This window comes from Leptonychotes weddellii, chromosome 7 (assembly GCF_054177405.1).
Source record: "Leptonychotes weddellii isolate Sample4059 chromosome 7, ASM5417740v2, whole genome shotgun sequence".
Taxonomy (NCBI): domain Eukaryota; kingdom Metazoa; phylum Chordata; class Mammalia; order Carnivora; family Phocidae; genus Leptonychotes; species Leptonychotes weddellii.
In genome coordinates this window covers 23,373,294-23,399,576 of record NC_138375.1, presented here as the reverse complement: position 1 = coordinate 23,399,576, position 26,283 = coordinate 23,373,294, and the positions used below count along the sequence as shown (strand labels likewise).

The 26,283-nt window shown below is 37.0% G+C and overlaps 1 protein-coding gene across 3 annotated transcripts in view; it reads left to right on the top strand.

Annotated features, from left to right (window-relative positions):
• Positions 1-26,283, top strand: part of ZFR (zinc finger RNA binding protein) — an 80,994-nt gene that overhangs the window by 5,958 nt on the left and 48,753 nt on the right. For 2 of the 3 annotated variants that reach the window (XR_014146866.1, XM_081825952.1), the window contains exons 3-7: positions 12,592-12,615; positions 14,112-14,394; positions 16,862-17,006; positions 19,561-19,779; positions 25,759-26,006. Coding sequence is in view for 2 of the 3 variants with exons in the window: in XM_081825952.1 (XP_081682078.1) it covers positions 12,592-12,615; positions 14,112-14,394; positions 16,862-17,006; positions 19,561-19,779; positions 25,759-26,006 (919 nt within the window). In the remaining variant the exon portion in view is untranslated. The remainder of the gene's footprint in view (positions 1-12,591; positions 12,616-14,111; positions 14,395-16,861; positions 17,007-19,560; positions 19,780-25,758; positions 26,007-26,283) is intronic. The other variant, XM_081825953.1, reaches the window with a different exon arrangement.

Genomic DNA, 26,283 nt, shown 5'->3' with positions numbered 1-26,283 from the left:
GGGAGCCCGATGCGGGACTCGATCCCAGGACTCCAGGATCATGACCTGAGCCGAAGGCAGTCGCCTAACCAACTGAGCCACCCAGGCGCCCCTGGGCTTTTTTGTTTTAATATAAGTCTTTTCATATATGATATGTATGATAAAATACATTTTTAGGGAGTAACACATGATATTTAATGAGCATCTACAATATGTGCAGTCCCTGCACTCAGGAGTTTACACTTCTGTGAGATGGGAGTGGGGACAGATATACCTGCAAATAACCATGCCATGATAATGATCATACCTGAATTTTAATGAAATACTAAAATGGGGAATTGGAGGATTCTGACTATGGAGTTTGAGGTACGCTTCATGGTCTTTCACTCTGAAAATTGAGAGAAGATCATTTTATTATTTTTTTTAAAGCATTTTATTTATTTTTTAAGATTTTATTTATTGGAGAGAGCATAAGCAGGGGGAGCAGCAGTGGGAGAGGAAGAAAGCAGGCTCCCTGATGAGCAGGAAACCCGACATGGGGCTCCATCCCTGGGATCATAACCTGAGCCGAAGGCAGACGCTTAACAGACTGAGCCACCCAGGTGACCCTGAGAGAAGATCATTTTAGACAAAGGAAATGTGTTGAGCCAGGACAGAAATGTATGATGCTTGATATGATTGAGAGTGGATGGGCTTTGAAGTCAGACTACCTGAGCTGAATCCTGGTTCCCTATACTACTTGCCATTTGACAGTGGGGAAACAGTCTCTTGAGTTTCTTCATCTTTAATCTGGAGATAATACTGTTCCTTACCTCATAGGATTGAGATTTTTAAAAAATTTTCTTTTAAAGTATATATAAAAAGAACTGCACATATAATAGTACAGCTTGATGAAATGTCATATACTGAATATACCTGTATAACCAGCACCCAGATTAAAAACAAAAACAGTATTTTCAGCATCCTGGGAGGCTTCTACATTCTCCATTGTGGTTTGAGAATTCAGTGACATAGTACTTGCAAAGTGCTGGGAACAGTCCCTGCCTGGCATATATTACATCCCCATCAGTGTTAGCTATTAAATTCAGTAGACTATTTGGAAATGGAGCTTAGGAAAGGGATAAGGGTTGGTAGTATGAATCAGGATATCATTCATATGGTAATGATACCCGCCATTGATGTAGGTATGACATAGATCATTTAATAAACATTTTTGAGGGCGCCTGGGTGGCTCAGTTGGTTGGGCGACTGCCTTCGGCTCAGGTCATGATCCCAGAGTCCTGGGATCGAGTCCCGCGTCGGGCTCCCGGCTCAGTGGGGAGCCTGCTTCTCCCTCTGACCCTCTCCTCTCTCATGCTGTTTCTCTCTCGCTTACTCTCTAATAAATAAATGGATAAAATCTTTAAAAAAAATAAAATAAAATAAATAAACATTTTTGAATGAATGAAAGAAAAAAAATAGAGCCATGGTTGCAAACTTGGGGAGCATCTGTGTTTAAGGTAGGGCTAGAGAAAGAAATACAGGGTAGGCAGAGAGCTATGAGAATGTTATGTCATAAAAACCAGAAGAGAGGTGTAGTAAGCAATGTTAGTTATCCAATTATAGGTATAATTTTAACGGGTAGCCATTATAGGAAAACTAAAATCTAATTACTTGGAACTACCAAAAGACTAGCATAAAATTTTGCTTAAAATAAGTTTTGTGGTCTCCATTAGGGCACACACAACGTCCCTGAGGGGAAAGGCCTTCTCCCCGTTTCTCCAGCCTCACTGTGGGGTGGATAGTGTTAACTTCACTCCCTGTGTCCTAGATCCTTGCTAGAAACCTGCTTTTCTGTCCACGTACCTTGGACCTTCATCCTGGGGGCTCAAAAAAAAAAAAAAAAATTGTGGTCTAATTTAGTATTCATATAAACTCTTGGGAGTCCTACTGATCAAAGGGACTTAAAGTATTGGGAAGCACTGTTCTTGAAGATGAATTAAATGAAAATAAAATTTTTAAATCATTTTTTTAATTTCTGGGAAAATGCAGTGTATAAAATGCATTACATTGATATGGTAGTCAGCTTTAAGTGGGAAAGAATGTTCTTGAAAAGAAATTTGAAGAAATCTATTACTTTTTTGATAGGAAAAATAATACAAAAGCCTTTCTTTTTTTATTTTTTTAAAGATTTTATTAATTTATTTGACAGAGACACAGCGAGAGAGGGAACACAAGCCAGGGGGAGTGGGAGAGGGAGAAGCAGGCTTCCCGCGGAGCAGGGAGCCCAATGCGGGGCTCGATCCCAGGACCCTGGGATCATGACCTGAGCCGAAGGCAGATGCTTAACAACTGAGCCACCCAGGCGCCGCTACAAAAGCCTTTTAAACAATAATCATATAGATGAGGGCAAAGAATGCTGTGATTTGTGAAGATGGCTTTGTAGCTTCTCTCACTCCTACCCACCCCAAACCTTTTTTTTTTTTTTTTAACTATAAACAGAATGCTCATCATAAAATGTAAATTCAGCACAACACTCTTCTGCTTAAAATCTTCACTGGCTATCCATTGCTTTCAGAATGTCTGGTTATCCTAGCTTTAAGAATTTCAGGGTCTTATTTTACACATTTATAATTCCTTATCCACATTTATGAAATCAAAATACTTCTGAAAATACTCCTAGTAAGTTTGTAAAATATTTGACAATAAAAACTGACCTTAGTGTCAGGAGGCTATTTTTAGTTTTGTTTTGTTTTTCATCTCACTTAGTGTGAGTGTTCATATCTTTCCTGGAGAAATTTTCCTTGAGTTCAGAAAGTTACAGGGCACTTTGGTTTAATTAACTTATGGTATTTATCAGCTTTTATTGTACCCAAACGTTTGTGAGTTTTTTGGTGTGTGATTTTTTTGTTTTTGTTTTTTGTGGGGTTTTTTTGAGCAGTTTTATTTACAAATAGTTAAAAGGATTGACCTTTCATGACTTTTTCTCAGAGGTCTTCCAAAGAAAATCTGCTTAATTTTTTAAAAGTGGAATAAAATTCATTTTATCTTGCAATTACTATATGGATCCATTGGATCCCTTTTATAAGTCTAAAATTTACCATAGGGATTTTATTTTTTCCTGTCTTGAAACATTTTGCTATTTCATCTTCCTAGGAATTATTTCCTCCTGTCACTTACTGCCAACCACTCTGAAAAAGACTAATACAGGCGCCTGGGTGGCTCAGTCATTAAGCATCTGCCTTCGGCTCAGGTCATGATCCCAGGGTCCTGGGATTGAGCCCCTCATCGGGCTCCCTGCTTGGCGGGAAGCCTGCTTCTTCTCCCTCTCCCACTCCCCCTGCTTGTGTTCCTTCTCTCACTGTCTCTCTCTGTCAAATAAACAAAATCTTAAAAAAAAAAAAAAACTAATATGATAGGAAAATGGAGGAATGTTGGAATCACCTAGAAGGGTGGTACAATAGTGAGATAATTGGAAGACATTGCATTGCCCAAATTTTTGCATCTTTTTTTTTTTAAGATTTTATTTATTCGAGAGAGAGAGCAAGAGAGAGAGAGCACGAGCAGGGTGAGGGGCAGAGGGAGAAGCAGACTCCCCACCAAGCGGGAAGCCTGATGCTAGGCTCAATCCTGGGACTCCAGGATCATGACCTGAGCTGAAGGCAGATGCTTAACCAACTGAGCCATCCAGTCACCCAGTTTTTGCATCTTTGAAGATGGTATGAAAAAAAGTAGAGACACTGCCTTTATAATTAGCTTTTAGTTTTTTTCTTCAGCAAAGCTGAGGATTTCAAATTGTCCATACTCTGTCCATATTGGTAAAGAAGAAAACACGGGAAGATGTTTGACAATTATTAGATAAGTAACATGAATGTAAATAACAGCATCACTCTAGACTCATGATGGTAGTGAAATTGATTGTAAAAGCAAAATCTCAGACTAAGAATCTTCAGATACAGTGTCCTAACTGATTTTTTTTTTTAACTCAGGAATCAGTGAGTGAAAGATAAAGTTTTTCTAAGGATAAGAAAGTAAATGTGGTATTTTTATCCAGTCAATCAATAGGAATGACTTCATTATGTAATAATACTCCATGACAAGATCTTGAACATCTCAATTTGCTAAAAGTGTATCTGGCAGCATTCTTTCCTCTTTTGTGATGTTTGTGCACCAAAATTTACTTCATATAATTCATTAGTGGACAGATGCTGAAGGCAGGTATGTATTCAAAGATAATTGGGAGGAAATCGATGGTGTAAAAAGGAAAAGATTGATTATATTGATCATTCCAGACTTGAAAATGTTTTGCAATTACGGAGCAAAGAAGATGACTGTCTCTTAAAACCATCAGCTGTTTTTTGTAGTTTTTTTCCTATTTATTTGACAGAGAGCGCGCGTGAGAGCACACAAGCGGGGAGAGGGAGAGAGAGAAGCTGAGCAGGGAGACTGATGCAGGGCGTGATCCCAGGACTCTGGGATCATGACCTGAGCTGGAAGGCAGACGCTTAACAACTGAGCCACCCAGCCGCCCCAAGCCATCAGATGTTTTTAAAAATTTTGTAAGCATTGCATTTTGACAGTTCAAGTGCAAAAAGAAGAACCAGAAGTAATGATAAGGTAGAACTCATTAGAGATATATTTGAAATCTGCAGTCAGCATTTATGAGATAGAAATGTTCCAGGTTCGTGCATAAAAGTTGATTAGCAGTTCTGTTCAGAGAACATGGTTTGTTTTAAAACCAGGAGCATATGGAATAAAAATTGGGGTCTGCTGCTGCTTTTAAGATTTCTGATAATTTTTTTATTATTATTATCCCTTATGCTTGTGCAAATAATTTGTCAAATGACTTCAAAAATACAAAAGTGCAAAAGGTCCAATGGACCCAGGTGTAAATGGTAATGGCTCTTTCTTGGTATACTGTGAGTTACGGATCCCAAGAAAACTAACAGTTTTCATACTACATTTAACCACCCCCTGCCCCACTAGTAGTCTACTAGTGTAATGTGTTAGTAAAAGTTGTAGGATTGGTTATTTTCTTCTAAAATTCTATGATACAGTTATTTTAATAGTATTGTAAAGGTAATGGGAGCATGATATATAATATCAAGTGTACAGAATAAAGATGGTTTGTCTTTGGGGTGATTCTGTGAGGAAGTTTAATTTTGCATCTTTGTCAACATTATGAAATATTAAATGTAATTTAAAGAAAATCTGTCTGTAATTTGGTAGATACACAAAATGCCATAATTTGACCTGGAAAATAGAAAAGTCCAACAGTGTTGAACATTCAGTTTGGACTAATGAAAAGATCAAATTGTATTTTGTATGCCATGAAAAGGAAAAAAGTGTTTTGCCTATCAGTTACTTTGCCATTTTATCCAAAATTGAAAATAATGCACACACACAGAGAATATGTTTTCCAGGGGAGAAAAAACACATCCAATAATGTGAGTGACAGAAGCAGTCTACATTTTCTTAAGACTTTTTCTCATTCTTTTTATAAGGTCAGAATGAAGATTCTGCTTCGCTTTTATAGTGGCTTCTCTAGAAATTTAGCATGAATATCTCATGCATTCTAAAGTTAATCATTATCTTTACTTTCCTAAACAATGTAAGGACTTAAAATGCTTTAACTTTGATGAGTCCTCTCCTGATTTTTGTGCTGTTATTGTACAGTATTTCAGATTTTAACCCCACAACCAGTCATTGTTGAATACCATTATTTTATATAGTCAGTGATTATTTAAATTTACCGTCATATTTACCACTTAACATGACATTTATTAATTCTGAGATCATTTTCATTCTTCCTAAAGGAAATCTTTAAGAATGTCCTTTAATATGGGTCTGCTAGTAACAGTTTTTGTTTTTTGTTTTAATCTCACTTCCTTATTTTTGAGAAGTCCTCAGTCTCTGTAGGTACTTTTTTTTTTTCCCCGCAGTGCTTCTCTTTGTCTCTGTTGGGGCTTTCAAATTAATCTTTCATTAATTTTGGGAAATCTCAGACATTTTTTTTAGATGTGTTTCCTCATTCTTTTTCTCCATTTGCAACTCTACTTAGATGTAACTTACCACTTTTTATTCTATCGTCCTTGTCTTTTAATCTCTAATATTTTTCATCTCTTTGTCTCTGTGTGCATAATGAGTAATTGTGGAGATACTTTCGAGTTCACTAATTTTTTTGTCAGCCATGTCTAATCAGTTATGTAATGCCTTTCTAAGTTTCTGATTATAATTTTTATATACTGTATTTCATTTTTGGAAGGTCTGTTCTTATAAAAATCAAAATTCATCTGGTTGTTTTTTTAATCAACTTCTTGGTCCTTAGTCTTAAATTCTGATAGTCTAATCTTCTACCTTTTTTTTTTTTTTAAGTATGCTCCACACCCAGTGCAGAGCCCAATGCAGGGTTGAACTCAAAACCCCGAGATCAAGACCGGAGCTGAGGGTACCTGGGTGGCTCAGTCAGTTAAGCGTCCGACTATTGGTTTTGGCTCGGGTCATGATTTCAAGGTCATAAGATTGAGCCCCGCATGGGCTCCATGCTGAGGAGTCTGCTTGAGATCCTCTCCCTCTGCCCCTTCCTCTCTCTCTCTCAAATAAATAAGTAAAATATTAAAAAAAAAAAACAAAAAAAACTAGGATTAAGAGTCAGACGTTTAATGGACTGAGCCACCCAGGCGTCTTTTACCTTTTTAAGTATACTTTATATTTTATAGTCAATAATTCTAATACTTACAGTCTTTTTAAATTTTTTTTTATTCTGCAAACTCCTGCTTTTAGTAACTTGTTTCCTTATGGGATTTGTTGTGATGTTTTTATTGAGATCTCCTGTTTCTTAGAACATTGTAGCATTTAGAGAGGAAAATGTGTTTTATGGCATCTGAAAGCACTATCAGCTCAGAGATATATTAAACTACTTAGCTTGGAGTTTTCTTAGATAAGGTGAATTCCAGAACCCAAACCTAGGGGAAGGCTGGCTTGTCATAAAGAATTGTCAGGGGTTGGGTGCCTGGTTGGCTCAGTTGGTTGGGCGACTGCCTTCGGCTCAGGTCATGATCCTGGGGTCCTGGGATCAAGTCCCATATCGGGCTCCCCCTGCTCTGCAGGGAGCCTGCTTCTCCCTCTCCCTCTGCCTCTGCCTGCCACTCCCCCTGCTTGTGCTCTCTCTCTCTCCGTCAGATAAATAAATAAAATCTTTAAAAAAAAAAAAAAGTTGTCAGGGGAGGGGTGCCCGGGTGGGTCAGTTGGTTAAGCTTCTGCCTTTGGCTCAGGTCATGATCTCAGGGTCATGAGATGGAATCCCCTGATGGGCTCCATGCTGGGCATGGAGCCTGCTTAGGATTCTCTCCCTCTCTCCCTCTCTCTCTGCCCACCCCACCCCATGCCCACACACTGCTCTCTCACTCAAAAAAGAAAAAAAAAAAAAACAGAATTATTAAGGGAGACTTCTCTCCCCTTTACCCAGAGCCAAGGCTGAGCTAGGAAAGTTTCTTCTACAGTTTTCCCTTACAAGGGAAAATGGACTTTTTTCTAATTCACCTTCTGTGCTGGTTTCTTATGGGAGTCCCAGAGTTCTAGGCCATTGCTTCCTAATACCTTTCTTGTCTGCTATCACAGAAAATGGTATTTGTGCACAGCACACTAGGTAAAGTGGGAGATTTCGAGCCCTGGATTAGGGATATTGCAGTTGTAGGCAACAGACCTGGGGCTCTGACCATGTGCACTGCTCATTTTCCCTGAGAACTGTTTCACTGTTACAGAATGGAAGAAAATGTTTTTGTTTAAAGGTGTAAAGAGCAGGGAAATGAATGATGAATCAAAGTTAATGCTGTATACCATAAAATGGTAGCTCTTGAAGCTTATGGTTTTGGGACCCCTAAAGCAGTTATAATTATTGAAGACCCCACAGAGCTTTTGTTTATGTTGGTTATATTAATATTTACTGTCTTAGAATTTTAAAAAAATGTATTAAATCATTTTAAAATAAAAATAAGATTACTACATGTTAACCCCAAATTTCTTTATGGAGCTATAAAAAAATAACTATATTCCTGTCCTCCAATAATAGGGAGACAAGAGGCATTGTTTTATATCTTTACAAAGATTTTTATAAATCTTCTTAATATCTTAATTAAAATGGTTGGTTCTCAGTCTGCGTCTGCATTCAGTCTGTTGCAATAAATTGGATTAAATTATATGAAGGCAATCTGTAATTGAAAAAGGGATAACCTCCTGTATCCTAGCAGTCCTTGGATCATATTTTGAAAATCACTGCTGTATAGAAATTAAAAGAGGTATAGGAATGTTTTCCCTGTTACCAGATGCCACTTATATGGACAAGCCATTGGTATGCATAGTTTTTTTAATGCTGGTAGTGACTATAACTTTAGTATAATGTAAATCCAGGTCATATTAATGGAATTTGAAAGCACTAAAAATGGGCTTGGAGTTGGGTATAGGTTAGGGTCGAGACCAGAAATGTAGAAATTAGAATTGAGTTGGAATACCTAGACAGGAGTAATTTAAATTTGTGGTTGTTGGTCATTCAACTTGCCAGTTTGAAAATTATGTTTTATGCTCCCCCCACAATAATACATAATGTAATTAAAAATAGTATAGAAAGGATTCTTTTTTAGATTTTATTTATTTAAGAGAGAAAGAGCACGTGTGCACGTGCACGTGTAGTGGGGGAGGAGAGGGAGAGAATCTCAAGCAGACTCCGTCTGCACCGAGTGTGAAGCCTGATGCAGGGCTCAATCTCACAACCCTTATGAGCTCATGACCTGCGCCAAAACCAAGAGTCAGACGCTTAACTGACTGAGCCATTCAGGCACCACTAGAAGGGCTTTTAATGAAAACAACATTCCCTTATTTTCCTAATCCCTTCTCCCCAATTCCACTTTGTAGTGACTCCCACCTTTAATACGTTCTGGTTTTATTTCTAACTCTGTATCATTAAATAATATGCTTCTCTCTGTTGTTTTTTTTTTAAGATTTTATTTATTTATTTGACAGAGATACAGTGAGAGAGGGAACACAAGCAGGGGGAGTAGGAGAGGGAGAAGCAGGCTTCCTGCCAAGCAGGGAGCCTGATGCGAGGCTCGATCCCAAGACCCTGGGATCATGACCTGAGCCGAAGGCAGATGCTTAACGACTGAGCCACCCAGGCACCCCTCTCTGTGTCTTAATTTATTGACTTTTTATGCATTATATTTTTATTTCCTACAATCACAGTTAAGATTTAGTACATACCCTCTCATGCTTCTTATTTCTCCTTCGAAGTTCAGTGATAGGGCTATTTCTCTTACTTTCAGACACTCCATTTCCAACAATGGTAGTCAATAGCTCAGTACTCTCTAGATTAGGAAAAGAATCTTGAAACTCTGGTGCTTTACTTTCCCTCTTTCCCCATCCTATCCCCCAACTTAGCTGTAGTTCTACTTATGATTAACATTTACATTATATTCTGTAATCATAGTTTATCTTCTGTAATTTAGGTTGATTCTAAAACTTTAAGGCAGAAACTTACTAATATGACTGTAAGTAGTACTTAACTGTGAATCCAAGTGGTGGTGTTCTATGATTATCATTCCTAATGTCTTCCATTTTTACAACCCTGTACCACTTAATAGAAGAATCTTCCTCAGTTCAAGTTCAAATGGATGTTTGCTTTTTTTTACACCCTACTGATTGCTTAACTGTGGTGTCTTTTACCAGGATCATGCCTTTCTTCAGCAATGTCCTGTTTGCTGAAGTCTTTCATTACCTTTTTTTCCCCAAAATCTTTTTGGTGCCTTGATTGTATCTTAATATTTTTCCAGGTTCCTGGTCTACTGTCTATTGTCCAATCCTTTATTTTCCTGGACATCTCTCTCCTGGAGGCTTCTGTCCTTTTTTTACTTCGAGTCCAAGCTTGCAGCCTCTTTGGGCCTGCTGCACAGCTGGTGACCTGGGCTCTCATCTCCCTCCTGGGTTTGGATCCACTATTTATAGGATCCCATGATTTCTTTCTTGGTTTATTTTTTGTTAAAATACATCTTCATGTCACTTCCAAAGAAAAGGTATATAGGAGGTAAACTCTTTCAGTTCTTGAATGTCAAAAAAAAAAAAGAAAAAACCAACAATCACCACCTTTATTCTGTCTTAATGGTTTAGCTGGGTACAGAACTCTGTATTAATAACCATTTTCCCTCGAATTTTTTAAGACATTAGTCTATTCTAGCACTAATGTTATCAGTAAAAGTCTGGTTTTCGTGTAGTTGTATGCAGATGACTTGTTTTTCCTCTCTGGAGAGTTTGAAAATATATATATATATAAAAATATATATATATATATTTTAACCTTGAGATGTTGTGAAATGCTGTATGTCTCGAGGTGTTGTTCTTTCATTCTGTTTTGTACTCTGTAGGCCCTTTTTTTTTTTTAAAGAATTTATTCATTTATTAGAGAGAGGGAGAGAGAGCACATGCAGGGGGAGCATCAGAGGGAGAAGGTGAAGCAGGCTCCCTGCTGAGCAGGGGGAGCCTGATGGCGGAGCTCTATCCCAGGACCCTGGGATCATGACCTGAGCTGAAGGCAAATGCTTAACGAACTGAGCCACCCAGGCACCCCTCTGTAGGCTAGGCCCTTTAAATTGGAAAATACATGCCTCCCTTCCAGAGTGGGAAATATTCTTTCTTAATTTCTTTTATTTGCTTTTTTTCTTTTCTTTTCAGAATTCCTTCTAGTTGGATATTGGACTTCCTAGATTTATCTTCTCTTTTATAGTTTTTATATCCTGATCTTGTCTATATCCCTTAATTTTATCTTCTAACTGGTGTTAAGTTCTTATTTCATGGATACAAATTAGAGTCTGAAAATTCTTGTTTGTTACATTGAGATATCCATTTCCTGCAGGATCATTCCTGTTTCTTTTGCAGTTTATAGTAGGCTTTCTTCGACTGGTGATTTTGGTCGGCTGTCTATTTTGGTAAGGACTCTGGCTGGTTTCACTTTCTGGTAAGCAAGGAGAGAGCTGGCCATTAATTAACCTCCAGGTTAAGTCCAAGAATATAAAAGTGTTATTACTTTTTAACATAAATAATTCCCTAAATACTTTCTTTACCTTTTTCTCCCCCCCAGAGAAATACCCTTCCATTTTATGTATGATTCTTCAAGTATTTCTTATCTTGTTCATCCCATATTTTTATGTTTGTTTCATGATTTATTATTTAGTTTGTCCTGGTTTAAAACTGATTTATTAGATTTAATTTATTCACAAAGGGTATTATCTAAATAGAAGCTTCTTTTCTGCTGGATGAAAATGAAAGTCTTTTATGGCACAAGATTTGGGTTTTTATTTACTTATCCTATTTTATTTTAAAAATCATTTAGTGACCATTAAGTCTTAAGTTTTATGTAGGGATATAATTTAATACCTTTTATTCTAACACTACAAACTAGGCAAAACATTGGTTTTAAATATTTCAACCTAAGATTAATTTTGCTTAAACTAATTTGAACTTGATATGACCTGAATTTTTAAAAATTTACTTTAGACTACTTTTTAGACTTAGCCACTAGATATTTAATTGAATTGGTATAACCCAGGCTGGTCAGATACATCACATAGAAGGCAATTTTCTAAGGATATTTCAGATTGAGAGAGAATTTCCCAGATGGGTTTAAGATGACAAGCTAGAAAATCTTTATTCTGAACAGCAGACCACTGCCCTAGCCCTTAACCCATGGGAATTGTAACTAAATCATTATTCTTCATGATGCTTTTGGTAGAGGATATGGTTCCAGCCATATCTGAGCAGATCTGACTATACAGATCAGAGTTAGGTTAGGCAGCCCTAGGCATGTAGTATATGATAATTGCTAAGTGTACTGACATCTTGTTATATGGTTCCTGGGAAGGGAGATTATAAGATTTATTGTTCAAACTGAGACACATCGGTGTGGGAGCATACTGTTAATAATTATGGGGGGAACAATAGCCTTAAACCAGAGCATATCATCATCCCTTTTTTAGTCACATGGAGCTTTAAGGATCAGAGGCAGTATAAATCAAATTGCTTGCCTAGTTGACTTGACATTCCTATTCTATTCCCACTTTGTTTTTTGTCCTATAGGACAAATTTTGGAGACCAGGAAGTGTGAACAGATACTCAATAAAGAGCAATGGGATGAATGGAAACTGTATAGGAATCCAAGATTATCTGAATTTTTACATAACGAAACCCTTTTTATGCAGTGTAGTCTGAATGTGTGAAACTTTATCAGTAAATGTTAAATACAGGCTTCACAGAACTGGTGTATTTATATTTTAAATATAATTCTTTTTCAGTTCTAGGAATTTTGAAGAAATATAATGTTATTGGCATTTTTTCTTAAGGATATGGAATTATCCATAGAAAATGTCAATCCCAAACCAATTTTTCCACTATTACAATTTAAATTTCCCTTTTCCTGTCTTTTAATTGTCATATATGTAGAAAATATTAGCTACTTTTAATACCAAAATGTGGAAAACCTCATCCAAATATAAATTATAAGAGTTTCTTTGGACTTTGTTCTAAGTTTTTGTTTTTTTTTCTTTTTCATATTGGGCTGAAATCTGCCACCCTTCCATCCATTGGTTCTAGTTCTGTTCTCTGGAGCAGCATGGAGTAAGTCTCTTCTATTAGAAGGCAGCTCTCATATCTTCCCCAGTCACCTCTTCTAGACTGAATGTTCCCAGGTCCTCCACTTTTTATGTGAAGTAATAACCATACTTATAAGCTTCATATTGATTCCCTTTGAATACATTATAATTATCAGTGTTTTCCCTAATACAGTTAAAATGTGATGGCCCCAAATTTTAATTCTATGCCATATTTGTATGGTAGTGTGCACACCAGTGAAGAATATCCTGTACTATAACCCATGAATCAGGTACTTATTAGAGCAGCTTCAGCTTATGTCAGGTATTTTTTTCTTAGCTATTCTTAACTGTTGGCTCATATTAAGACTTATGGTCATCTAAAACCTGTCAGCTAAATAACCGTTGGGGCTCTCCTTTTTTTAGAAGGCATTTCTGCCTTGGTAATAAAGCTTTAGCAAGTGTAATTGTGAGTGTTTTAGAAAACCTAGACCAACAAATACACTTTGATGTGCTTAACATCTGTAAGCCTTGGTTTTATGTGACATAGATTCTCAATTTAAAAGTTAAAATTTTTAAAAAGTTAAAACATCACTCTGAGAACTTTAGCTGGAAATTTTATTTGATTTACAGTTTTGGAAAATGTTTTTGCCTCTTTGAGTTTTAAATGGTTATGATTGCAAAGTATCTGGCTTAGGTCTCCTTTTGCAACATGTGCTACATTTTTGAGAGAAAAATAAATGTGTATAATGAAACGCTGCCTGTAACTTGAGTAATTTACCTAAATTAATAGAGAGTCCATTGTAGGTTTTGTGCCCTAGAGCAAGATTTCTCAACCTCAGCACTGTTGACATTCTTTGGATAATTCTTTGTTGTGGGTAGCTGTCCTGTGCACTGTAGGATATGTAACAGCATCACTGGCTTCTACCCACTAGATGCCAGTAGCACACGTCACCACCACCTCCTCTGCAGTTTGACCATCAAAAATATCTCCAGACATGGCCAAATGTTCCTGGAGGGCAAAATCTCCCCCAGTTGAGAACTACTGCCCTAGAGTATCAGAAGTATTTAAGTCAACTGGGTAATAGTTTTCTACTTTAAATGTTTTCTACAGTTGGAGTTAGAATTTAATATTTTTAACATGATTTCTTTGTAGAGATTTTTTTTTTAACTGTAGAACATAATAAAGAACTCTACAAGCAACAAATACTTTTTTAAATTCCTAGTTTCATCAAGTTTTCCTTTCTTCCTAATACTGCATTTTATCCCAGTTTGTCGTCCCTGCTTTGTGATATGGTCCATGATCTTAAGCATAGTGTGTGTGACTGTCTAATGTATTAAGATTAAGGAATAAAAATTATACAACAGTAACAAATTACAGTATTGACTAGGCTTATTGAGTTCAAATACTTGGTGTTTTGTAGTCCATGATTAAATTTCTTGAAAATGTGCTTTTTATTTTGTTAAACTCTTAGATTTTAAAATTAAATTGTATTATGTTTATTCTTCTACTCCGCAATATAGCCAGCAGCCAGCTTCGGGTGTAGCCTACTCTCATCCAACTACAGTTGCTAGCTACACTGTCCATCAGGCTCCAGTAGCTGCTCACACAGTTACTGCTGCCTATGCACCAGCGGCCGCCACAGTTGCAGTTGCCAGGCCTGCTCCAGTAGCTGTTGCAGCTGCTGCAACAGCTGCTGCTTATGGAGGCTACCCCACTGCACATACAGCAACTGACTATGGTTATACCCAGAGACAACAAGAAGCACCACCACCACCACCCCCAGCTACTACACAGAACTACCAGGTAAGAAAACTACTAGTTTCAGTAGTCTTTAACACGCAGGCTTCAGTGACCCCAGTGTATGATATAATGTCCAAGCCACTGCTTATCATATTTGGGTCTTCCAAAATATAACTCTGATGATAGAAATGAATGTGTATTCTTAGGTAATTTAGGGGCATAGTCCAAGCATTAAGTTCCCTTGCAGTGAGTTTTTAGAAATAATTCCCCTGAGTCCATTCCAGTCCATTTTATATCTATGTCTGTTTTAATTAAAAATATTTTACATTAATTACTGGTTAAATATTTAACCAAGGTTTTCAGAAAAATGAAGACATAGGGAAGATGCTCCTTGTTTGTACTATGGCAGTATTCCTCTGTCTCCTGTTTTGAGAACCATGAGCCTAAACTATATGGACCAATTACATAGTGTCTTCTTAGTACTTAACAAGAGCAGAAATTCTGTTGCCTGTACATTCTTCCCTCAAAGTATTCTTTCTTAGTATGTAACAGAAATTGATGCTGCTCTTATATCCTGTAGTTGTTTTTGGTTCAGTCTTATTTGGGACATGAAGCTCTAATTCCCTTTTACAGTACTGTGTTTATTATGGTACTAAATTACTACTTATTTAAATTTGGTTCTAATCTTTTATTTTTCTTTTAAGATTTATTTGTTTGAGAGAGAGCATGCAGGAACTGGGGAAGAGGGAGGGAGAGAATCTCAAGCAGACGCCCTCCTGAGTGCAGACCCTGATGCAGGGCTCAGTCTCATGACCCTGAGATCATGATCTGAGCCGAAATCGAGTCAGACACTTAACCGCCGGAGCCACCTAGGCTCCCCTGGTTCTAATCCTTTAATAACCTGCTTTCTGTTTGCTTTAGGATCTTCTGAACTTTGTTAGTTTTTCTATATTCTTTCTAAAGTATATGAATTTATTTTGTTAAGTAGTGAGTTGACATATAAATTATAACAGTATTTTTTATTAATATCTGTCAAGTTACGGGGCACCTGGGTGGCTTAGTTGGTTGGGTCTAACTCTTTTTTTTTTTTTTTTTTTTTAAGATTTTATTTATTTATTTCAGAGAGCGAGAATGAGAGAGAGCACATGAGAGGGGAGAGGGGCAGAGGGAGAAGCAGACTCCCTGCCGAGCAGGGAGCCCGATGCGGGACTCGATCCCGGGACTCCAGGATCATGACCTGAGCCGAAGGCAGTCGCTTAACCAACTGAGCCACCCAGGCGTCCCTGGGTCTAACTCTTGATTTCAGCTTGGGTTGTGATCTTGGGGTCATGGGATGAGCCCCACAGTGGACTCTGCTCTCATTGGGGAGTCTGCTTGAGATTCTCTCTCCCTCTCCTTTGCCATGGCCCCCTGTGCTCTTTCTCTTAAATTAGTAAATAAATCTTTAATAAAAAGATATTTGCAAGTTACTAAACTCAGAGTTCCTTTTGCTATGTGTGATTATTTTCATTATGTCCAGAGATGAAATGTAATAAATTTCATTGTTTTTAATAAGGTGTATGAAGCCCATCGTTTTCTGGGCCCTGCCTACTTCTTCAGCCTTTCCACCTGCATACCTTCCCATCCCTCCTCACTTTGTTTAGTGCCAGAATTCACCCAGCTCACCTTGATCTTCACTGCCTTGGAGATTTATATATAGTGTTCCTTCTCCCTAGAACCTGTGTTCCCCTTTCCTCTCCTCCACCCGGAAGCTTCTATTCATTATGTTAATGATAGTGGTAAACGGGCACCTGGGTGGCTCAGTCAGTTAAGCGTCCCTCTTGATCTCAGCTTAGGTCTTGATCTCAGCTCAGGTCTTGATCTCAGGGTTATGAGTTCAGGCCCTGCGTTGGGCTTTGTGCTGGGCATGGAGCCTATTTTAAAAAAATAAGTTGTTAATAATAATGGTAAATAAAAAAGAATGAAAAGAAAGCTGGAGTAGTCACAAAGCTTAGGACACGCAAGTGGTCTTTACTATGAGATCCATTTTTAAAGCAAAACTATGAATTTCTTAATAGATTTTTTTTTAAGATTTATTTATTTGAGTGTGAGAGAGTGAGGGAGTGAACAGGGGGAAGGGAGAGTGAATCCTCAAGCAGATACCTCCACCATCCCCTCCCCCCACCCCCACCCAAAGCACAACACCAGATTTGATCCCAGGACCCTGAGATCATGACCTGAGCCTAAATCAAGACTACCGCTTAACCGATGGAGCCACCCAGGTGCCCCTTTCTTAATAGAATTTTAAAGATAAGCATTATTTTAAAATGTGTTGGTGATTTTTTTTTTCTGATGTAAAAGTTAAACGTGCTGCTTGAAATGGTTTTGACCTTATTTTCAAAGTCCAAAATGAATGCCCTTTGTTTTGAATTTGACTGTTATACCTAGGTCAATAGTCAGGTTTTTTTTCCTTTATTACACTTCTATATAGTAGAGTTAGGGATTTTTCCTGCCACTTACAGCAAGATTTTCTTTCATTCCCTTTCTTTAGGACTCGTACTCATATGTAAGATCCACCGCTCCTGCTGTAGCATATGATAGTAAGCAGTACTACCAACAGCCAACGGCAACTGCTGCTGCTGTAGCAGCTGCTGCCCAGCCTCAGCCTTCTGTTGCTGAAACCTACTATCAGACAGGTGGGTTTTATTGGCATACACGGTTTCATTGAAAACTACTGAAATATATTATTCAGTGTGCTTAATGAAGATACCCTTTTGAGTCCACCTAAGCTATTATGTTCTGTTACCTCAAGAAGCAGATTCTAGCCATGTCCTTCTCTTCTTCTGCTGCATACCTTTGAGTACCAAAGAGTGAGAGGGCTATGAGGGCAAACTGTAATCATGCCCTTCTCTCCCTGAAATGTATTTGATTTCTAGGAGTTGTGATAACTTCTGGCTATATCCTTATTTTCGCCAGAAATGCCCAGAACATACTGCTGATTGCCTTTGTGTAACCAGTGGAAACCCTTGGTGGGCCTGTATTTTTAATTCATCTTTCTCTGATCAGTAATGACAGTTGGTTCTGTTTCCAGCCTCTGATATTACAGTAAATGTAATGGTTCAAATACAGGAAATACTTTGTTTTCAAGGAAGCCTACATATTTATAGTCTTTATTTCTTTTTTTTTTTAAGATTATTTTATTTTTAAAGATTTTATTTATTTGAGAGAGACAGCACATGAGAGGGGGGAGGGTCAGAGGGAGAAGTGGGCTCTCCACTAAGCAGGGATCCCAATGTGGGACTCGATCCTGGGACTCCGGATCATGACCTGAGCCGAAGGCAGTCGCTTAACCAGCTGAGCCACGCAGGTGCCCCTTATTTTATTTTTTTAAAGATTTTATTTATTTGACAGAGAGTGCACGCACTTGCACATGCACAAGCAGGGGGAGTCACAGGAAGATGAAGAAGCAGGCTCCCCGCTGAGTAGGAAGCCCGATGTGGACCTCCATCGAGGACTCTAGGATCATGACCCAACCCAAAGGCAGATGCTTAACCCACTGAGCTACCCAGGCACCCCATGGTTTTTAAATTTTAAAGAGTGTGTATGAGTAGGGGGAGGGACAGAGGGAAAGAATCTCAGTCAAGAATCAGATGCTTAACTGACTGAGCCACACAGGCACCCCTTGTAGATTTTTTGATATTCAGCTGAAAACTTTTAAAACAAAGCTCTCTGAGTTCAGAAAAGTAGACAGTTCCTTTATTTTAGTTATTTTTGAAGGACCATAAGAGTGTGGGTAGAGCCTTGGATTAGGAAAGAGTAGGACTGGCTTCTAGTACTGGCCTTACCACTAATGTGGCTGAGTGATTTTTACCTCTTTTCATCTCTGTTCTCTTACTTGTAAATGAGGTCGTTGACCCAAATCTCTCTACAGTACTTTTAGTTCTAAGATTTCTGTGAGTCCCTTAAAAGTGGTATAAAAATATTTTGAATTATAATGACCAACTTTTCTTATAGTTTCTTCTCTAATAATATGTGGGTACACTGATCTGTAGTGAACGTCCTGGTTAATTATCAAAGTTAGATTGTGTTAAAGAGTCAGAAGAGTCTTGATTTAGTCTTAGCTCTGACATTGACTGTGTGCCTTGTAAGCCATTGAGCTCTTGGGACATTAGTTTCCTTTTGTAAAATGTCCTCATCTTTGTGTTGTGTGGATCAAGTTTTATACTGCATGTAGATAACCATTTTATAAACTTCTAAGTGCTGTTTATTTAAGGTGCCTTAACTAAGCATAAAGTGAGTGTGGCCCCCTGATAACTGGGTCTTTATCAGGAATTACATTTGTATGCTTTAGTGATCATTAATAAGATTAATTATTAATTTAGGGCTTAATAATAAGGTTCATAAGATTCTTAAAGCGTACATTTATTTTGAATATGGTCAAAGGCAGCAGAAAGTTTAGCAGAAACATGAATGGTAGCCATTTAAAAACAGCTGCACTCAAGCTGTTGATATTTGAAGAATTAAAGCAGTTCTTTTTTTTTTTTTTAGATTTTATTTATTTATTTGATAGAGAGCACAAGTAGGCAGAGTGGCAGGCAGAGGGAGAGGGAGAAGCAGGCTCTCCACTGAGCAGGGAGCCGGATGTGGGGCTTGATCCCAGGACCCCAGGATCCTGACCCGAGCCGAAGGCAGCCGCTTAACCAACTGAGCCACCCAGGTGCCCCGATATTTGAAGAATTAAGTCAGTGGCACCTTGTGAGTTGGAATTAGACTGAAGTTCACTATAGATAAATTAATAAAATATGAATGGTATATGAACAAGTTCGATATAATTAAACATTGAAATTTTTACTGTGAATTGAAATCATATTTGAGGCTCTTTATTCTGTTCACAATATTAAGCACAACCCTCAAGTTAGACTGACTATCCTAAATACACATGTGCCTTTTCTAACAACTTTATTAGTACCTGTTTTAAGTAGTACTGCTATTTCAGTTGGTTGTTAATTTGGACAAAATGCCATTCTGGAAATACATAGAAAGCAACTGGGAAGGGATGGTAAATGAATTTTATGTAGATGTTATATTTTATTCAGTTGGTAATAAGAATTTCAACCCTTTTGCCAAGAAGAAATTGCTAGCATTAAATTTACAGTTGATGTTTACACTTTTTCTAGTTTTCAAGAATATTGGTACAATAACTGTTGAGGTTCACCTTTCTAATTTTCTGAAATCTCTTTGCCATTTTAGCCCCCAAAGCGGGTTATAGCCAAGGTGCAACTCAGTATACACAAGCCCAGCAAACTCGACAAGTGACAGCCATAAAACCAGCCACACCAAGTCCAGCTACCACGACTTTCTCCATTTATCCTGTATCTTCCACCGTACAGCCAGTAGCAGCTGCAGCTACTGTGGTGCCATCCTATACCCAGAGTGCTACTTATAGTACCACGGCAGTTACTTATTCTGGTAAGATGGATAAACTGTGTTTAAATGAGTAAACAAATCTGAAACTTACTAGAAACTATCTTGATGTTCTCTGGCATGATCTTATCCCAGTAGCAAGAATTGAATTAATTGATAGGTGTTGCTCTATGTATATAATGTGACAAATGGACCATACTCTAAGATGTGTTTTTAGGGTTTTTGTTTTTTTAAGCCAGGAGATATTAACAATGTAAAATGCTCTTTGAGCATTTGAAAGCCAGTCATGCATGAGTCCTGGGCCTTGCATTGCAGTTAGAGAAAATAACACCTAGTATTTTACAGGGTCATTTTTTTTCTGACTTTTCCAAATGAATTTGAAAACTTAAGGTTAACATTCAGGGACTACCACTGACAAATAGTATTGTTTATTTCAGCCACCAGGGAACTATTTCTTTATTATCAGGAGTAAGTAATCTTGAAAATATTGGGTAGCCTTTGTAAATATCCATAAGATTGTTATATAACATGTGTCTTGGAAGGACAGAGTAGCTCTATTTTCCTTAATCATATGTTTATTTTACTATCTTATTACAGAAATTATATATTTCCTTAAATCGTTATATTAAGAGAAATATATTCACTAAAATCTCGCTATGTCCACTGCTTTTGCTAATTTCTAGCTAAAGTACTTTGCATTATTTCAGTGATTAAAATCACATGTTGCTTTTTTGTAGACATGTAACCTTGTTCTACTACATGGTTTGTTCTGCATTTTATTTCTCTCTCAATACCTTGTCTTGTTCTATGGATGATTTAAGGCAATATGGACAATTTTAGTTCTTGATAATTCATCACAGTTTGGGTGTTAAAAGCCTAACTACTGAATTAAAAAAATTTTTTGTTGTTTTTCAGAGTTTGTTTTGAGAGAGAGTGCAGGGGCACGTGCTTAAGCAGGGGAGGAGGGGCAGAGGGAGAGGGAGAGAGAATCTTAAGCAGGCCCCACACCCAGTATGGAGCCCAAGAGTCAGATGCTTAAGGGACTCAGCCACCCAGGTGCCCTGTTTTTCAGATATTTTTATTTCTTATCCTATGATAAATGCTTATGCTGGGTGCTGGGGATACGGTGGTGAATTAGGCAGACGTGGAGTATTTAGGAACAAGTTTGTTGTGGCTGGAATACAGGATATATGGGGTAAATATCAGGTGATAAGGCTGGAAATGTCAGTGTGAAAAGCCTTGCAGGCTCTGTTATGATGTCTGTCTTTATCTTGTGGGCCAAAAGGGTGCCCAAAAGGAGCAATGGGAACAGATTTATAAGTTAACTGTGACAACCGTGCAGAAATGAATTGGGAGTGAGGAGAGGTTATTCCTAGATCTGTCATTCAGGATTGCCCAGATACAACTTTTCTGCGCCTCTTTATCTCTGATGAATTTTTATTTGTATCTGATTAATCAGTTATAACTATAAATGGAATTATTTCAGTCAGCTCTGACTGGACACATTTTTTTTTTTTTAATGTCCACATTCAACAAAATAAGGAGTACGATAGTATCCTTTCCTGTTATTGCTTCTGTCTTATATGTTCTCCTCCTCCCTCTCTTTTCTGTCTCTCTTCCATTGTCTCCGTGGCTTGAATATATCTTACACAGGATGAAGTTAATTATTTTTATTTACTGCTATATTACGTGAGTAATACATCATTTAAAACTAGAAACTATAGATAAAAAAGAAAATATTAAATCACTGGACATGTACCCCTAGATACTAATTGCCATTAACATTTTGGTGCATGTCTTTCTCTAGTTTTCTTCATGGGAATATACATATGCAGTATATACATTTTGTTATAAAAATGAATTTGTCCAGTGCATACTATTTTGTTAATCGCTTTTTTTCTCATTGTGAATGTTCTTTCATGTCACCAAGTATAAGGTACATCATTCTTTTGATTTATATTTTTCCCCAACTTCTTATTTTAGAAAATTTTAATTCTGCAGGAAATTTGAAAAAATAGTATAAAGTCTATATACCACTTACCTAGATTTACCAGTTATTAATATTTTATCATATTTGCTTTATCTCTTAAAACATTTCAAATGGGTCAGCATTATATTTATAAGTTGCAGATGACCTGGTGCTTTGCCTAGAATTCTTCAGCCTGTATTTCCTAAGAATAAGGGCATTCTCTTACATAACCACATGCAAATATCAATAAAAGGAATTGAACATGGATATTATCTAATTTCTTCAGTTGTCCACAAGTGTTTTTTATGGCTGAGCTTTCTGTTTGGTGTGTTTGTGCTTTGTTTTAAATTCAGGGTCTAATCAAGGATTGTGGATTGTACTTGGTTGTCATATCTTGTTAGTTTCAGTTTCCTTTAATGTAGAATAATCTCCTATTTTTACCTTGTCTCTCCTGACCTTGACATTTTTTAAGAGTTCAGGCCAGTTGTCCTGTAAAATATCACAATCTGGATTTACCTGCTTTCCTTATGCTTAGATTTTGGCAGTTTTCTAGACAGTAAAACTACCAAAGTGAACTTTTTGCATTTCATCACATCAGGAGCAGATAAGTAATGCTGTAAATTCCTTATTGATGATGCCAAGTATAATCACTGGTTGAAGTGGTGACTACCAGATCTCTCCATTTTAAGGATACCTTTTCCCCTTTGTAATTAACCAGGTAATCTATGGGCCTGTTACCCAATTACTTTTCACTCTGTGGTGTTAGATCCTTTGAAAGTCTCTTAACTGAATCAAGTTCTACAATGATGGATATAAAATCTTTTTACATTGATTCTTAGCACTCTTCTCTAAGGAAGCATCTCCTCTCCTCTTCTTTTTTAGTATTACTATAGACTCATTCTCTTTTGTTTAGTGTAGTATAATCCATTACTCTCATTTTTCTTTTTGAGGCACGTTTTCCCAAATTTGGCCAGTGAGATCCTTTTCAAACTCGCTTCTGAGCTGTTTGGACTTGGCATCATTATTCTTTGAGCACTTTTTCCTTTTTTCCTTCCACAGTAAGATATTACTGATACACTCCAAGCATTTCATGCCCAAGACTCACAATCAGCCATTTCACAAAGGAGCTGTGGTTTCTAATATGGTATTTAGAAATCAGAATCTATGCTTAGAAATATATAGTTTTTAATGGCTGCATAATATTTTATTGTATGGTTGTACTATATAGATTTTAAAGTTTCTTTCTTGGGATGCTAGGTTTCATATTAGGGAAAAACTAGAAATAACAGTGGGTAAAATAATCCTTGTGTGAAAAGATTCGTGTATTTGCAAGTTGTTTCCCTAAGATAAATTCCTAGAAATTCCCATTATGTCAAAGGGTAAGCTCTTTAAAAAAAAAAAAAAAAAATGTGATACACAATGTGAAATTGCCATCCAAAAAGATCATTGTTAGGACTTCTGAGTTCTGTATGTGTAATTTTATATCAGCTACAATTTAGGTCAGCTGTATTTTTCATCTCATTAAACTTAGTTCTAGAATCTTGGTACCTGCTAAATGGTGGCTTGTAACATGCTGAATTTACTACTGAAATGGTATGTTTTTGTTTCTGATATTGTACATTTAAAAATTATATTTTAACTTAATATGTAACTTACTAATTGATAAGCATTTTTAATAATTTTTTTTTCTAGAGGTGGAGGGGGAGAGGGGGAGGGAGAGAGAGAAACCCAAGCAGGCTCCACGCCCAGGGCATAGCCCAACATGGGGCTCAACCTCACAACCCTGAGATCATGACCTGAGCCTAAATCAGAAGTCGGATGCTTAACCAACTGAGTCACCCAGGCGCTCCTAGTAAAAGTATTTTTTAAGTGAAACTGTTTTAGCCCTAAAAAATTGAACTTTTACTTAGAGATGCAACCTTATATTTGTTTTCCCATAGTGCTTTTACAAGAAATGTACATTTGTTTGCTAGTAGTCATAGGAGATTAAGTAGTAAGCTATAGTTAAGCTCACCTTTTGTTAGTTTTAGACTACAGGTGTGCAAATGAAGGAGATTATTTTGTAAATATTAAACCTAGCCTGGTGATTTTTGTGGTTTAAATAACTCTGTTTAAAGCACCTCACAGTCTCTTAGCCTCAGTTTTCTCATCTGTCAAGTAAGGGTAATAATACTTGCCTAATAGGTCTGTTTTGAGACTTCACTGTGTCTGGAACACTGCCCTTCATACTGTGGATTCTCAATTTAAAAAAAAAAGCTAAACTAAAAGTCCTGGTCATCCAGCATTGTAGAATGCTATTGCCCTTATGTTACTTTTTATTTTCTTGATACATTAATTCATAAGGTTACATTTAAGTGGCATTTTTGCAGTTTCTGTGCACAATAGCTAGTCATTTGGAAAATATCTGTTTAAAAAATTTCATATAAAAATCATGGTCCTAGCCAGTTATAATTTAAAAATAGCTTTGTTTGTTTTAACTAGACAATTTATGGTGTTTTAAGAGTGAAATTTAAACTACATATTTCTGCCTATCACTTTGAAGGTATTTGGTCTTCTGTCACATTTTTAAGTAACATATGATATTGGTAAGACTGACCAGAAGAGTTTATTGATCTGTAGTTTTTCCTTTGATCAGTTATATGAGTTGTTTTCTAATTGTTTTTTATCTGATCATAATGCTTATTATTGATATGCCTACCTGCTTCTTCCTATTTTTACTTTTAGATGTTTTCTTCTCTTACCATACTTTCTATCTTTATAAGCATTTATATAATTTAATAGCCTGACATAAAAGTCTAAGAAGGCTTTTCACGCAAATTACTTGATTGCACTGTTTTCTGGATGTTTCTAGTTTCAGGTGCCTGTGATTCTCACTTACCATGCATCTTAAATCCTCACCTTTCCAATTCCTGTTTTCTTTCCTATGTGTGTATGTCTTTTCTTTTCAACATAGCAGTCTGCATTTGAGAGAGGTTCAGTTTTCCTTAAGTAGTTCTTCTGTGCCATCCTGGCAACCAGGAGTATTTTGCTTGAGCCTTACGTGACTCTTGGCCCACTTAATTCCACTTCAGAAAAAAAAGTTTTGCAGTGTGATCAATAGGGAGTCCACCAAATTTCCAGAGATCTTAGTTTAGAAAGGAGAGAAGTTTTCCAGTTTTGAGGTAGGCTTATGAATAAAACCCACAACTTTGTCAAATTTAAAACTTCTGTGGATTTTTAAGTCTATAAATCACTGAACATAAGCAACATGTATATGTTATGTCTATGTCAGTAACTAGCTTGGTGTACTTTATCATTAGAGACTTTGAACAATGGAAATGGATAGAATCAAGCCATGCATTCAACCAGAAAATACAGTGCTCTTTTTCTTTTGGAGAATGAGAACCAATGTATTTGGTCCTTAATTCCAAAATTTTTTATCTGTTGTCCTATATATTCATCTGAGCTCCAGCTCCATATCACAGACGTCTGCTAAGGTTTCTTCACCTTGCTTCTCCAAACCAGCTTCTCTCAGCTCCTTGCTTTGATCAGTTGCACAACCCCATCAGTCAGTCACTAGAACTCAAAGTCTTGGTGTGTTTTTCTGGTCTTTTAAATCTTCTGTCCTCTCAGGCATCAAGCATATACTTCCATGAGTTTCTTTTTTTCCTATCTAATATCCTAGTTCAGACACTCCTTCAAATTCAACCCTTCCCAAATTGTGTGCAGAAGAATTCTTTTTGGGGAAATATTAACAGATTCTGTAACCGCATACGTTTATCACTCTGTCGTATCCCACCAACTGAACTATAAGTTTCTCGAAGTCAGGGACCAAATCTTAGACTCTTTTATGCCTTTTTAACACCTGGCATGTGTGGAGTTAAAAACTTGTTGATTGACTTGTATAAAAAGAGGGTAAGTAAGATTTTTCCAGGTTTTGTGAGATACTCATTATTTGTAAATATGCACATGTAAACCTACCTTTACTGGCAGAATTTATTGAATTTAAATTCATAGCATTTAACTTGGCCTTTGGTAATTATATAACGTACTCTTTGTTTGATTTTATTTGTAAGGTACGTCGTATTCAGGTTATGAAGCAGCAGTGTATTCAGCTGCATCCTCCTACTACCAGCAGCAGCAGCAGCAGCAGAAGCAGGCGGCGGCGGCGGCGGCAGCTGCCGCTGCAACAGCTGCCTGGACAGGGACCACCTTTACGAAAAAAGCACCATTCCAAAATAAACAACTGAAACCAAAACAGCCTCCCAAACCGCCCCAGATTCACTATTGTGATGTTTGTAAGATCAGCTGTGCTGGACCACAGGTACTTATGTTGTATGTTTTACCACGAGCCTTCAAGTTATTTTTGATAGTCAAGTATGGTTGATATTCTAACACTTACAGAGGTTTACATTTTCTTTCCTGTTAGTTTTTAGCTAACACATACATATTTTGCTGAACAGTCTTTTTTTAAGAGGTATTTGTATTGAGACATAAGAATTCTATTAAGAAAAAAATTTAAAAATGATTATGTTAATGAAAAATAGGTAAATTATACTTTTTTCATGAAAGATACTTTGCCCTTAAATAAAACTTAAATT